Source organism: Mugil cephalus, chromosome 18, assembly GCF_022458985.1.
Source record: "Mugil cephalus isolate CIBA_MC_2020 chromosome 18, CIBA_Mcephalus_1.1, whole genome shotgun sequence".
Taxonomy (NCBI): domain Eukaryota; kingdom Metazoa; phylum Chordata; class Actinopteri; order Mugiliformes; family Mugilidae; genus Mugil; species Mugil cephalus.
Window position 1 is genome coordinate 22,983,763 of NC_061787.1, and position 13,924 is coordinate 22,997,686.

General features: G+C 41.2%; 2 protein-coding genes across 2 annotated transcripts; both read left to right on the top strand.

Annotated features, from left to right (window-relative positions):
- Positions 1 to 777: 777 nt before the first annotated feature.
- On the top strand, positions 778 to 6,589 carry eif5a (eukaryotic translation initiation factor 5A). Its single transcript, XM_047567686.1, has 5 exons — positions 778 to 970; positions 2,437 to 2,624; positions 3,152 to 3,256; positions 5,103 to 5,234; positions 5,441 to 6,589. The coding sequence occupies exons 1-5, from the start codon at positions 793 to 795 to the stop codon at positions 5,504 to 5,506; spliced, it is 669 nt and encodes a 222-aa protein (XP_047423642.1). The 5' UTR covers positions 778 to 792; the 3' UTR covers positions 5,507 to 6,589.
- A 3,377-nt stretch (positions 6,590 to 9,966) lies between these two features.
- Positions 9,967 to 11,638, top strand: rpl22l1 (ribosomal protein L22-like 1). Its single transcript, XM_047567692.1, has 4 exons — positions 9,967 to 10,023; positions 10,867 to 10,980; positions 11,181 to 11,302; positions 11,431 to 11,638. The coding sequence occupies exons 1-4, from the start codon at positions 10,015 to 10,017 to the stop codon at positions 11,570 to 11,572; spliced, it is 387 nt and encodes a 128-aa protein (XP_047423648.1). The 5' UTR covers positions 9,967 to 10,014; the 3' UTR covers positions 11,573 to 11,638.
- The last annotated feature ends 2,286 nt before the right edge of the window (positions 11,639 to 13,924 follow it).

The following is a 13,924-nucleotide window of genomic DNA, read 5'->3' on the forward strand; positions in this document are numbered from 1 at the left end:
AACAGAGCAATGTAGTGTACGTGGTTCAGTGTAGCGAGGAATGTACAGACTTGTACATTGGGGAAACCAAACAACCCATACACAAGCGCATGGCCCAACACAGGAGAGCCAGCTCATCAGGAAACGACTCAGCAATCCACCTCCACCTGAAGGACAAAGGACACTCCTTTGAGGATACCAGCGTCAAAGTCCTGGCCAGAGAGGACAGATGGTTTGAGAGAGGAGTTAAGGAAGCCATCTATGTCAAAGTGGAGAAACCTTCTCTAAACAGAGGAGGTGGACTGAGATTTAATTTACCAACTATTTATAATTCAGTTTTGACATCTGTCCCCAAGAAGTTTCAACAACATTCACACATTGAGCCCCCAGGTTCCCATGGACAATAGCCTCGTTAGAGCTCTATTCATAGGATAAGTTAGTCTAGGCACACAGTTTCCCCCCATTCAAGGACAGATAAGTATCAGCCATTATGGTAATTAGGGACCCTAGTTTCTGGTCCAGCAAGTTCCTGGTGGGTGTTACCCACAGAGTTTTTCCTATTTAAACCTCAATTTCCCACTAGTTTATCAGAACTGAAGAAGCTACTCGGATGAGTGGCGAATGGTCTTCAAGAAATTCTACAAGTCCAGCTGACCTTATTCAACACTTTTTTGGATTACCATGACCTGGATGACTGAGAACCTTCACAGACATTTTGTAGTGATATATTTGTGATTCTGGAACCTAAATGCCGCGGTTCAGCTCACCCCTGCCCGGCACACATGTGGACATCATGTCGCACATGTGGACTTCATGGTGGACGTCAGTGAGCTGCATGGTTGCCATATTTGCCTCAGACCTGGCATCCCTTTCTGCCAAGCTGCCACCGGAACACATAAACGCCCGCCCCCTCCCCCGCCCCTCTTCCTTTACGGATGCTGCAGTAAAGTTGGCTGCGCCTGCGCATTTTCGGTCCTCTTTTTCTTGGAAGGTAAGTGTGGCATGGCGCGTGTTTCTGCCTTGGGGGGATAAACGTATGACTTTAATGGGTTTAAAGTGAACAGATATTCGACTCCTAGGTACTAAAGTAGTTGCGTAGTTATGTGGGCAGCCGCGGGAGTAGTTATTTAATTTCTCCGTTGGTGTAGTCGGTGGCAGGGTGTGGGTGTCCATGTTCTATCTAGCATTACCGAGCTGACTCAAAGGGACATGCGGCCTTCGGCGGCGCGGTCGGTGGAAGTCGCTTGTCATTCTCTGCGCGGTTGTGCGCTTATTTCAACCTACAACCAAAATGAACCACGCGTGTGTCTCCTAAGACCCAATCTTTTACAATTTAGTCAAATTAAACGTAAATTCAGCCAGCCGCTGTCGACGGAACGTCACTATCTGCTTCTATTTGGACCGAGCTGAATGGACGGCTAGCATGGCTAGCCGCTCCTAGCATCGTGCCTTCTCTCACGGTCGGGATAACGGTTCTCGCGATTGGTGAAGCAGCAGCTCATGTTGGCCACATTCTGTCGTGGCTGCACCATAAGTTCACCCTAACAATGTCTAGGTAAATTAATTGTAAATGAAAATTTGAGCTGTTTCCTACTGTCGGTGATCGTAAAGCCATTGTTGGCTTTGTACCGTTATCTGGCGCTGTTGCACTTGTAAACTCCAGGCCAGATATCTTGTTGGAGTTTGCGCTAATGTGTTGAAATGCCCTGTAACCCTCGATAATGATTTTTGATTATTCTCGAATGTATTGCCGACGTTTTTAGACTGTTTTTGCCCTATTTGCCAAATGTTGGTCACGATGACTTGTAGTAAAGGCAATGTTCGCTATCTCTCCAGCCTCGTGTTGAGCCGGTGTAGTTAGTTTTTTCATATTCAAGTTTCCCTACAGACTTATGGTTTCTGTGATTTACACGAAACTTAAATTAAGTTGCCGGACGGGTGATGAGGACTGCGCGTTTCCTTAATCGAAATCTCGCGATAACCACCTAAAAGTAGCACCACTGCACCGGGGCCATAGAAAGGCTGCAGTGGCCCCACACTAACGCAGGAACAGGGCCAATAAACTGTCACTTAACTCTAGAATTAAACACATACGGGAAAGGTAGAAATATACTTTAAATTTACGTACAGGCCTTTAATCTGAAACAACATAAGATGTGGGTGTTTGTGGTGTGCTGGGTTGCAAATCACCTGGAAGACAGCTAACCATACTAAAACTATTTTCTAATAAATGTGACAATCAGATCTATGTACATTTTAATTATGGCATCTTTAATGTAAACACAAAAGGTTTACCTAACCTTTAAATTAAAGAGTCTACATAGTGACTAGAAATAACTATTTAAAGCATTTCCTTACTTCCTGCACTCCTCCTGTCTTGCATGTATCAGCTTGCAGCTAATTAACAATCCACAGTATTTGTTAGTAGGTTAATTGATCTGTGAATATCTCCTGCAGCGCCCCTGACCGAACGCACCATGGCAGATCCCGATCTTGACTTCACGACTGGCGAGTCTGGCGCCTCCGCCACCTACCCCATGCAGTGCTCTGCTCTGCGTAAGAACGGCTATGTGGTGTTGAAGGGACGTCCCTGCAAGATTGTGGAGATGTCCACCTCCAAGACCGGCAAGCACGGACATGCCAAGGTAAAGTTATTCTTTTGAAACAAGCTTTGTGGAACCAAAATCAAAATGAGAGCCGCTCTGAGTTGGGCTATCATCTCTTATTTGGTTCGAACCCCCTGTAAGTTCTGTACAATTCTGCAGTGGTTATAGGAATTTCATCACATCTGGTTACTTAACCAGGAAAATAATTTTCACCAGTTAAATATTCATTCTAAATCATTTCTTCTTAAATGTTGAATTTAATAATCTGGTCTGCACTTTATTTTACATTTGCACTACTGTGTATGAAAATTCAACAGGCAATTGTTCTGCACTACCGCCATTAGCTGATTTTATATATTTTCGTGGTGTTATTTCATATCTGTAATGTTTTGTTGTGAGAAAGAAGCTTTTTTGGTTCGTTATGTCCCATATAGACTATTGATAATGAAAGCTGATTTAACGATTTTTTTGTATACATCTTATTTCAGAAGGAAATGCATGCAGTTGAAGTTAAATGTGGAGAGAGGGAAAAAAAAGAATTTACCATGACAACATTTTTCTTGTAGGTTAACCTTGTTGGTATCGACATCTTCACCAACAAGAAGTATGAAGATATGTGCCCATCCACCCACAACATGGATGTTCCTTCCATCAAGAGGATAGACTATCAGGTATGCAGATGATTCAAACATCTCTGGAATTTTGTGCAGTTACTGCAGTCAAAGGATGCAATTAGAATGGACTTGTTACTATGATTGTCTGTGCTATAACACCATAATTTCTTTTTGAAGTTTGAACTCTTTGCATGCAGCTCGTGTTTGGGTAACTCCAATGAACATTGTGTATACGCCGTTTGTTTTTAGCTCTTCAGTGCGTTTACATGCAGAGATTATTCGAGCTATGCTCAAAATTCGACTTTCTGACCTTAGTCCTTGTCCCATTTTACATGCAGCGCAAGAAAATCGAATAACTGTTCTCCTCTTCCACACTAGGTGGCGATACGTGTCTTTTCACCAGGATAATACCACGTTAATACGGCCAGATTTCTAGTAGCATTTCAAACAACAACCGTAGGGATAATAGTACATTTTGTAATCTCGTGCGTAATGTTCATGGTACTTCTGGTGCAGGTAAGATCCGCGCTATCCCGCAGACAGTTCCTCTAGCGGCTCCTTTTCTCTTCTTCTGTGATCGGCTTTCTTGGATGTTTTTGTTCCGGGGTCACACCAGCACAGTGGTTGTGGTGCATGCGCACACGCATTATCCAATGAAAACTCTAATTCCAACCGCATCATCTGGGTGTCTCAATCGGATAGTGAGAACTCCGATTTTAATCGGAGAAAAGCGTATACATGCACTTAAGTTCTCCTGTTATAGTCCGATTAAGGCAATTTTTTTTCAAGTGCATGTAAACGCAGTGATTGTTTTAGCTGCATCTGTATTATACATCCACATACATGGATGTATGTTCATTTTACTAGCAATTAAAGTTTGTTCAATAAAGTGCCAGTTAAATTTAGGTTTCCTGTTTCTCTCCTCTCTCGTCTGCAAAAATATCTAATTAAATTAATAAAAAATTCCATGTTATTTGGTCACAATTCCTGTTTGGTGAACTTTAAGCCCCTCTTACGTTATAATTGTCATCAGTTGGCTTGATGCACATTTCTGAGATTGTCAGCCTCCGCTGATGTATACGATGCAAACAGGAGGCTTTACACCGATCAGCTACAACATTAAAGGCAGACAGAAGTAAATAACATTGACCATCTTGTGAAAATCCAGGGTTCTCTTGGAAAACTTTCTTTTCATGTGGAAGTTAGACGTGCCTTAGAGATGTACCACCCATCTAGAACAGAACAGGAACCCACACCCCATAGCAATGACGCTCCTTGATGGCAGCAGCCATCCCCACCAGGATGCAGCCTGACACAGGTTTACACACAAATGCTTTAACAACTCAAAAAACATGAATAGCACAAGGTGTTGACTGGGTCCATTAGATCCCAAACTGGTCAAGTATCTGGAATGATCTATAGACACATTTCTGTTGACAGACACTAATGACACTCAAGGCCCATGTCTATTCTCTGATGAGTCACAAAAGAGATTTACACAATATCAGGATGGTGGACATAATGTTATCCCAGATCGGTGGATATCAATAGCACACTCGAAAAAACAGCTAATATTAATGGAAGGTTGAAGTGGTAGGAAGCTGAATATACATAAGCTGTAAAGAGATACTTAAGAGCTGATCGTTGTTGGCGGAGGATATCCTTTCCTATCCTAAAGGATATCCTTTTCATAATCCCTAAAAGTTGATTCATGACTTCAAGATGTATCATCTTTGTAGGAACATCTGTGTAGGTTGTGCTCACCTAACTTAAGAAGCTACCTGGATGACACGTCTTCAAGACGCAGAAAGAGTCCTGAATAAACCATAATCTGAATGTCTGGGAACCTTCAGATTGTGTCTTTTGATGAGTGTTGTCACTGAGTTTTTTGTCTCTTCCCCAGTTGGTTAACATCAACGAGAGCTACATGTCCTTGATGAGCGACAATGGTGACATCAGAGAGGACCTGCGTGTCCCTGAAAATGAAATTGGGAAAGAAATCGAGGCAAAGTTCGATGCTGGCGATGAATTCATGGTAACCATCATTCTTGATTTTTCTCGCCAGAAATTCTTGATTCCATCTTGAGATCTCTTGGACATAAATTCATGGCGTCACTGTTAAGTAGGAAAGGTTCAGAGTCCTGAGTTGAAGGAGAAGGTTGCACAGGGAATGTGAGGGGTGCAAGCCGTATGTGTAAAGTTTCAGATGATTGACTTGAACATGTTGTGTGCTCTCTGCAGGTCACCGTGATCAGTGCCATGGGGGAGGAATGTGCTGTCGCTACCAAGGTCTTGGCCAGCAAATAGGGAGACAGACTTTGCTGCCCAGGCAACAAGCACCACCCACAACCAGTCTCTTGCATTCTCATTGGTTCTGTCACCAAAGCGTCAGCCCTCACAGACATCCTCAATCATTCTGTTGTGATTTCTCATCATTGATCTTATTTTTTTCTCCCCCTATCGTTTCTCTTTTCCGTTGCTGTTAGGAATGTTCCACTGCAGCTTGCTGCGTGGTCCTCTGCCTGATCACTGAGGTTTTGTTTGGTAACAATCTACTTTATATAAAACAACTTCAAAAATAATGATCAGTTGCTCATTCCTGCTTATTTTTGCCTTCAAAGTGTTGGTTTTGCCACTCACATTCCTGAATGTTTAAATAACAATGGGATTCAGCTTTTGTATGATTATTTTTTATATTCTTTAGAATGAATATAGTGGGTCTAAAGCCTTTTAGAGGGAAGGGGCGGGGGGCAGTTTTTGAGTTGTTAAAGCAGTGGGTAGGGAGGGTTGCCCCTGTATATACGGAATTCTGGTTTAGGTCGTCCCTCTAGCAGCCATAACGCTTGCCAGCATGGCCCTTGCTCTGGTTCCTGCAGGGATTGGGTGTGGCGAGGTTCGTTTCTCCTAATTCCTGGGATTGGTGGCGGCTAGCACTTAAAAGCACTTGAGACTCACCCCAGCATGTCAAAGCTCTAAAACCAAGAAAAGAGATTCTTCCCCCCTCCCTCCCCCCCCCCCCAAGAACAGAAACTTCAGTGATTTACCCTCGTGATGCCAGTCTCTTGTCTGTGTAGAACTTTGAGGGGCGTGAGGGTCTTCACTCACAGCTCTCGTCCACCGGGGCAGTCAAGGCCTTACCCCTGCTTTCCCGGCCATCCCCCAATACAAAAGGAGTGTTCTATTTTGTTTTAAGAGGCGTGAGTGTGTAGCGGTGTGGGCCTCCAAAATGTGGGAGGCAGCTTGCAGTGAGGTGTGTGTTTTCTTTTGAGGGACTCGATCAGGTTGGGGAGGGTGATAGAGTTGCAAACTTTTTTTGTTCACTCGAGGCCTTTGTCACCTGACTGGAGATGGCAAAATAAAACGATGAAACAAATGGACAAAAACTGCAAACTATGTCTGGTTTTCTGTCTCTAAAGTGCAGGGGTTACAGGTCCTCACATAAGGTGGTCAAAAATGCCAAAGGTTCTAGAGCAGGACCACTCATATTCCAGGTGTCATTGGGTGAAGGGCAAGGTACACCCTGGACAGGTCTCCAGTCTATGTCTAATACAGAAACAGACACTCATTCACACTCACACCTAGGTCCAGTTAGAATCGCCTATTAACCTAATGAGCATGTATTTAGACTGGGAGGAAGCTGAAGAACCCTCACATAGAGGCCCCTGTTGCCCAATGGATTCAAACCCAGAACCTCCACTGGGGCATCGGTGCCAACCGCTGCCCTGGTTCCATCATTGTGTGTTCATCAAGTAGAAAGAAGAAAACTAAAAAAAAGATCCATGATGTGTCCCTGAACCCTTTTATTTAAATTAATATTTTGTTGAAATCCCTTTAGCTTTGATTACAGCTATCCTTCAATAAGCTTTTGCAAAGTCAAAAGATTTATTTCCATTTATTGTGTCGCATTCATTTTTCACCAAGATCTTGTATTGATGACGGGAGATTCTGGACACCGCGCAAAGCTTTCTCCAGCATATCCCAAAGATTCTGAATGGGGTTCATGCCTGTACTGGTGGCCAATCCATTTGTGAAAATCATGTCTCATGCTCCCTGAATCACTCTTGCTTATGAGCGATATCTTGGAATGCCTGTGCCACCAAGGAAGAAAAAAAATCCATCAATGGTATAAAATTGTTATTCAGGCTGTCAGCTGATCTCATTATTTGGGCATAATGTTGCTGAACAAAGTCCTGACCAACTGCAGCAACCCCATTGCATTTCTCCCACAGGCTTGTGAAGTACTAGGTATGTACCAGGCATATCTCCAGCACTAGGCATGATGGGTGTATCAATTAATACTTAATCTGTCTCTCTTCTTATCCTGATGGCCCATCACTCAGGAACAGGGTAAATCTGGACTCATCAGACCACATGACCTCCTTCCATCACTCCAGAGTCCAATCTTTATGCTCCCTAGCGAATTGAAGTCTTTTTTTCTAGTTAACCTCACTGATTAGTGGTTTCTTAAGGCTTCACAGCTGTTCAGTCCCAATTCCTTGAGTCCCTCAACATTGTACGTGTGGAAATGTTCTTACTATCACTATTAAATGTAGCCCTGACTTCTACTATTGTTTTTACTTCATTTGATTTCACCAAACGTTTAAGTAATCATCAATCATGATCAATCAGGATTTTTTTCCGACCACATCTGCTCATCAAAGACAATGGTTCACCACCACCTTCCAGTTTTTAATAATGCGTTGGATAATTCTTAACCCAGTTTTAGTAGTTTCTGCTTCAGTCTCCTTGGATGTTCTCTCTACTTAATGCATGCCAGTGATTTGTCCCTTCTTAAACTGACCAACATCTTTTCCACCACCACGGCATGCGTCTTTCCACATGGTTTAGAAATGAGAAGCTATTCATTGCATCAGTTGTGAATAACTTGTTGCCGGCTCAAAGATATTGAAGCCAACTTCCAGCTGTATAGCCGTGGCCAAAAGTGCCTCATTTTTTATGATGGCAATTTGCATACTCCAGAATGTTATGATGAGTGATCAGATGAATGGCAATTAATCACAAAGTCTTTTACCATGAAAATTAACTTCATGTCAACAACTGTCGTTAACGCAGGTAAGTGTGCCAACAAGATCAAGGCTGGAGATCACTTCATGATGCTGCTGATAGAGTTAGAATGTCTGGAAGCTTTAAAAGAGTGTGGTGCTTGAAATCATTGTTCTTCCTCTGTTAAGCACGGTCACCTGGAAGGAAAAACATTCAGTCATCACTGCTTTGCATAAAACAGTTTCCGCGGTCAAGGATATTGCTGCTAGTAGGATCGCATCTAAATCAACCATTTATCGGATCATCAAAAACTTCAAGGAGAGCAGCTAAATTATTTGTTAAAGGTTTCAGGGGGCCAAAGAAAGTCCAGCAAGTTCCAGGACCATCCCCTAAAGTTGATTCAGCTGCGAGATCAGTGCACAAACAAGCACAGAGCTAGAGATCTTCTACCAGTCTGTTGTGGTCCGCTGGGGGAACAGCATTGCAGCCAGTGATGCCAACAGACTGAATAAACTGATCAGGAATACTGGCTCTGTCATTGGCTGCACACAGGAAACTTTTGAGGTGGTGGTGGAGTGGAGGACATTTAACAAACTGTTATCAATCATGGATAATCCTGACCACCCTCTCCACCAGATGATAGACAGACAACGAAGCTCCTTCTCCAAGAGACTCAGACAACTCTGTTGTCTCAAAAACGCTCAAGCCATACGCCTGTTCAACTCCTCATCTGCATGTGACATAACACTCTGTACATTATTTGTTTCCTTCTTGTATTCGCTTATTTCTATTCACTTATTTTTATAATTCTGTAAATAACGTGTTTTTCCTGTTATATAGTATATATGGTGTTGAGTTTTGCCCCCAGATTGTGACGCAGTAAGTTAAATGAAAGAACTTAAGAATCTTTTAAGCGCAATATTTCTTTTCTTTCCTTCATTAACCTGAATATATCAGCATTGAACCTGGGAAGAGTTTTGGGACCAGGCAGTGTATTCATCAGAATTAAGGGGACACAAAGGTTTGTAAGCGTAGTTTACGACTCTAGATGTGAATGCTAACTTGACAGAAAAATAAATTAACTCTTCAGCGGGTTCATCCAGTCACTGCTACAGTTAAAGTTATACCTAGACATATATTTTCCTCTAGCACTTATTGCTTCATTTGAAGTTGTGTCAGGAGTAGACACGCCCTGCCTCAGTCTGCACTGTGAAGATGAATCATGGATCCACTTGCATATCTGTACACTGAGCCACTGAGTGGACACTTACACTGAGTCAAAGTGGGGAAAATGAACAGATGCCCATTTTTTTTCAGTCCCTGCATACCCACCAGACCTCAGACTCATCATAGTTAATACAAATGCAGCTGCAGATGAGGCCCAGGCTTCTCTGTGTGTAGGACTGTCAATGATTGGCCAGGCTCAGCAGGTTTATTATCAGGGTGTGTTTGAGCTGCAGTTGACCTTTAGACATGTATTATCTCACATAGACAGCTACTACTTCAACAACAGTGACGAGCAGCATTTAGACTCATTTGCTTTCAGCCTCAATAGTTGTGAAATATTACCAAAGTAATTATTGGTGTCCCTTGTTTAACACTTAAAACAAATCCAGAAGAAATAGTTCACGGTTAATTATGAGTTACAGAGTATGCAGCTCACAAGTCGCGTCTCGAGTCGTTTCCAGGCTTTGTATGTTTATTTCAGCGGTAGGCTGAGATGGCCATATTTAGACATGGGCGTTCCGGGCGGCGCGCCAACATCACACTGCGTCACATCTTGTTCTCTCTTTCTCCTCCGAACTGGCAAGATGGCGCCGGTGAGTCCGTCACGCAAATTCTGAAATTACTCAATTTAATCTATATTTTGTTATTCTTTTCATTGTAAATACAAAGTAAAAGTAATGCATTATTTATTTAGTAGTTTTTTGTTGTTGTTTTTTTTGACGTATGTGACCTAGAAGAAAGCAATGTTAACGTTAGCTTGTAGTAGGCTTCTGACACGTGTTCCATTAAATAGACTTGGACATAATGTGTTAAATGACATATGAAGCATTTGTTCCTCTCTGCGTTGTACACAAACTGCGTTGTACACAAACTGAAAAACGTAGACCAAGTGGTCTACATTTTTCAGTTTGTAGTTTCGGATCCACTGATCAATTCGGCCTAATTTACGTGAACTAAACTTTTCTTGGCAGAAAATGATGTAACTTTAGTAGACATGTGAGCATCTTACTGTAATCGGTAATGTTTACATTGTATACTCTGGTTTATTAGTTGTTGATCAGTTTTACTGAAATGTATAAATAACATTTCTAGTTCATTTCACTGGAAATTACTTATTGTTAAACAGTTAGAATTACAATTGTCGGGACAACAATCGAAGCACGAATATATTTTCTTTATGTAGTACATCAATAGAATACATTTTATGTAATGTGCAAATTTGATTTCTGATTATTTTCAATTTCTGAAACTAACTTTGACAATATCAGAAGAGTTGATGAAATGCTACCCTTAGTATTAGGTGTAGAGAGGAGATGGATTTGGATAACTAATTTACTGTGAGTTAAAATTAAGTTGGTTTACTTGGAAAGAGCCATGTAAACATATATAACATATATTTTTAAATAAGTGGTTCATGCACATAATTTTCATCACAGATCAAACAGAAGAGACCAGCAGTTGGCAAGAAATCTAAAAAAGGTGCTGCATGGAAGTTCACTGTGGACCTGACTCACCCCGTGGAGGACGGGATCCTGGATTCAACCAATTTTGTAAGTCTCTGGTGTAGACGGCACTTATTTCTAATCGTATTTATCTTAGCAGCTTGGTAATTACCTTAAATAAACTATTAAATGGTTAATCTAGTGCTCTTTCAAATAGCTGACCTGGTTTCTGGACTAGGGTGCCCTTCCCTAGCTCCACATTTACTAGGGTTCTCTTCCCTAGTGCATTACTATGTTCTGTCCGATAGGAAACATTCCTAAAAGAGAGGATCAAGGTCAATGGAAAGACGGGGAATCTGGGTAACGTTGTCCAGGTTGGCCGCATGAAGAACAAGATCAATGTTACATCTGAGAAGCAGTTCTCCAAAAGGTGAGGAGAGCTTCAGGTCTTTCGCTGGATAAATGCTTGCAAGGATATGGGCTACACTTGAAAATAAAATGTTCATTGAGGATCATGCATTTTACAAATTTAAAAACATCCACGTGCTCTTCCACCAGGTATCTGAAGTACTTGACAAAGAAATACCTGAAGAAGAACAACCTCCGTGACTGGCTGCGAGTGGTGGCATCCAACAAGGAGACATATGAGCTGCGTTACTTCCAGATCAGTCAGGATGATGAGTCAGAGGCAGACGAGTAAAGATCAGCATCAGGGCACCACAGACATGTATGTGTAACAGCAGGCAAATAAATCTGGGAAAAGATATTGTTTGACTTGGGTTTTTGTTGTGGTGTACTGGAAAATAAATCTAATGCATACAGTAAGGAAAGGGGAAGCGCAGCATCTGCACAGCATCTTGACTAATGCTGAGAATGTGGTTGACAAGTCCCATATATGCTATATGGACAAATATTGTGGTACTTCTTGTAGTATATACATTTACAGCACTAGTTTAAACATCAACTCAACATTAGAATGAAGGATGATTTAGAAAAATAGTAAAGACTGCTTATACATTTACATTATTTTTGTTATTATAGAGAAATAATTAAATGCAATATTGGCTCATCAAGGTGACTGATTTGATAATTTACCTAGCTGCTGTTTCTGCTGCTATAATTAAAACTAATGAAGTCCGGTTCCTGTATTCTGGAGGAGATTCTCGTATGAACGTTGTATTACCGTACTTAATTTTTGTAGAAATAGTGTTTTTGTGGGAAAAATATGTACATGTATTTCATCTGTCTGTAGACATGAGGCTGTTACTACAGCTCTTAAAGCCTTTCACTAAACAGCCACCAGGTGGTGCAGCAAATCAACCCTCAATGAACAGCATCAATCAATAAAATGTTGTCATTACTGATAGACAGCTGAATATATCCACAAAATGACTTGAAGCTCCAAATGAACGCAGATTAAACGCACAAAAGATGTATGGAAATAAATGTAACAAAACTGGAGATGCGGGCAACACAGCAGCTCGGTGGTTAGTACTGATGCCTCCCAGTGAGAAGGTCCAGGTTCGTTAGGCTTACTGGTGATCCTAAATTGACCCTAGGTGTGAGTGTGAATGGTTGTTTGTCTGTGTGTGAGCCCTGCAATAGGCTGACAACCTGTCTAGATGACAGCTGGGACAGTCTCCAGCAACCCCTGCAACCTTTATGAGGTAAGCAGTAGGAGATGAGATGAGACAAGTTAAAAACACAAAAATGACCACAAAACAGAATGACAAGCAGCCACGTTGCTTGTGTTCATCTTGTGTCAATTTTTCGGAAAACTGAAGAATCTTTCTTCAGTCTCCAGAATGTGCTTGAGAAATTTAAACAGTGTTATAATTGGCCATGTGAAAAAAAAATCAATTTGAGGGCATTTTGTTTTACTCTAGATTTGCACATTGCACTACATTTATTCTGTGTTTCACATCAACAACAGCAATTTTCTTTTTCTGCTGATATGGGCTGGCAGGACAAGGTCAGTGTCCACCACCTCCAGGTTTTTCCTTCTTCCAGCTGTCAATGAAATAAATAATTATTTATTCCCTTAAACAGAAAATTGTTGTTTTGCTTTGCTTCTACTCTTTCTGTCAGTGCCTCTGGATTCACTCCTGTTCTATCATCTGTTGTGTATAAACTCAGCCTCAGGAATGCGTCCACCTTCAAGATGCTCGGCAGTCAGCAGCAGCTGTTGGCTCTCAAATCTTTATGTGAGAATTCACAGTTTTTGGGTTTTATTACATACAGAGTTCATACAATTGCATTCATGCATAAAGTAACTAGTAACTAAAGGCATCAGATATTAACGATATTTACCTCCCTAAGATTTACTCAAATAAAATACTCTGGTTCATTGGATGGCAGACAATTGACGAATTCCCTGAATCTAATAAAAAAACGTTTCTAGAAGCCATGTGAATAAGTAAAGCACCAAAATATACTGGTCCAGGGGTCTGTTCCAGAAAGGTGGTTTTGTGGAAACTCAGAGTTAGTCAACCCTGAGATGAGGGAAACTCTGTTTTTTCGGTTTCACAAAGCCTGTTCAGCGTAACTCTGAGTCAGTTACTCGGGCAGGTTTACAAAGAGGAAAAGGTAAATGCATACGTAAATAAAAAATTTAAAAAAAAATCTAAAGATAAAGGGGGACATGATATATTCTTCCAGTACATGAGGCATGAAAGAAAAAAGCAAGGATTTATCATTTTGATTTCATGCAGTTTTAGGTAAAGATTTTCAGGGTAGAATTTGAGAGAGATAGGAATGGATATGGAAATTATTTTGGAGGTTATATATATTATTTCTTTCCAAAATTTTTGCATTTTCTCACAACAATGGAAAGGGGTGCATTGAATTTATTTAGTTTTACTGGGGTAATATAAATCCTCATCATTGTATCAGCTTAATTGAAAGGCTCTGGGCTTGTGAGCATATTTGACCAGAAAAATCTGTGTGTTTAATTGTGTCTTTGATGAATGGATGGCCATTAGTGAGTAAACACTTGAACAAGGATGAATGTACACATGCCATTCATTTGAATAACTTACCTCTTATGCAGGCC

Coding starts and splice junctions, on each gene's coding strand:
- eif5a (XM_047567686.1), top strand. CDS start 793: ATGGTGGACGTCAGTGAGCTGCATGGTTGCCATATTTGCCTCAGACCT. Junction 3,257..5,102: donor TCAAGAGGATAGACTATCAG/GTATGCAGATGA, acceptor TCTCTTCCCCAG/TTGGTTAACATCAACGAGAG. Junction 5,235..5,440: donor ATGCTGGCGATGAATTCATG/GTAACCATCATT, acceptor TGCTCTCTGCAG/GTCACCGTGATCAGTGCCAT.
- rpl22l1 (XM_047567692.1), top strand. Junction 10,981..11,180: donor TCCTGGATTCAACCAATTTT/GTAAGTCTCTGG, acceptor TCTGTCCGATAG/GAAACATTCCTAAAAGAGAG. Junction 11,303..11,430: donor GAGAAGCAGTTCTCCAAAAG/GTGAGGAGAGCT, acceptor CTCTTCCACCAG/GTATCTGAAGTACTTGACAA.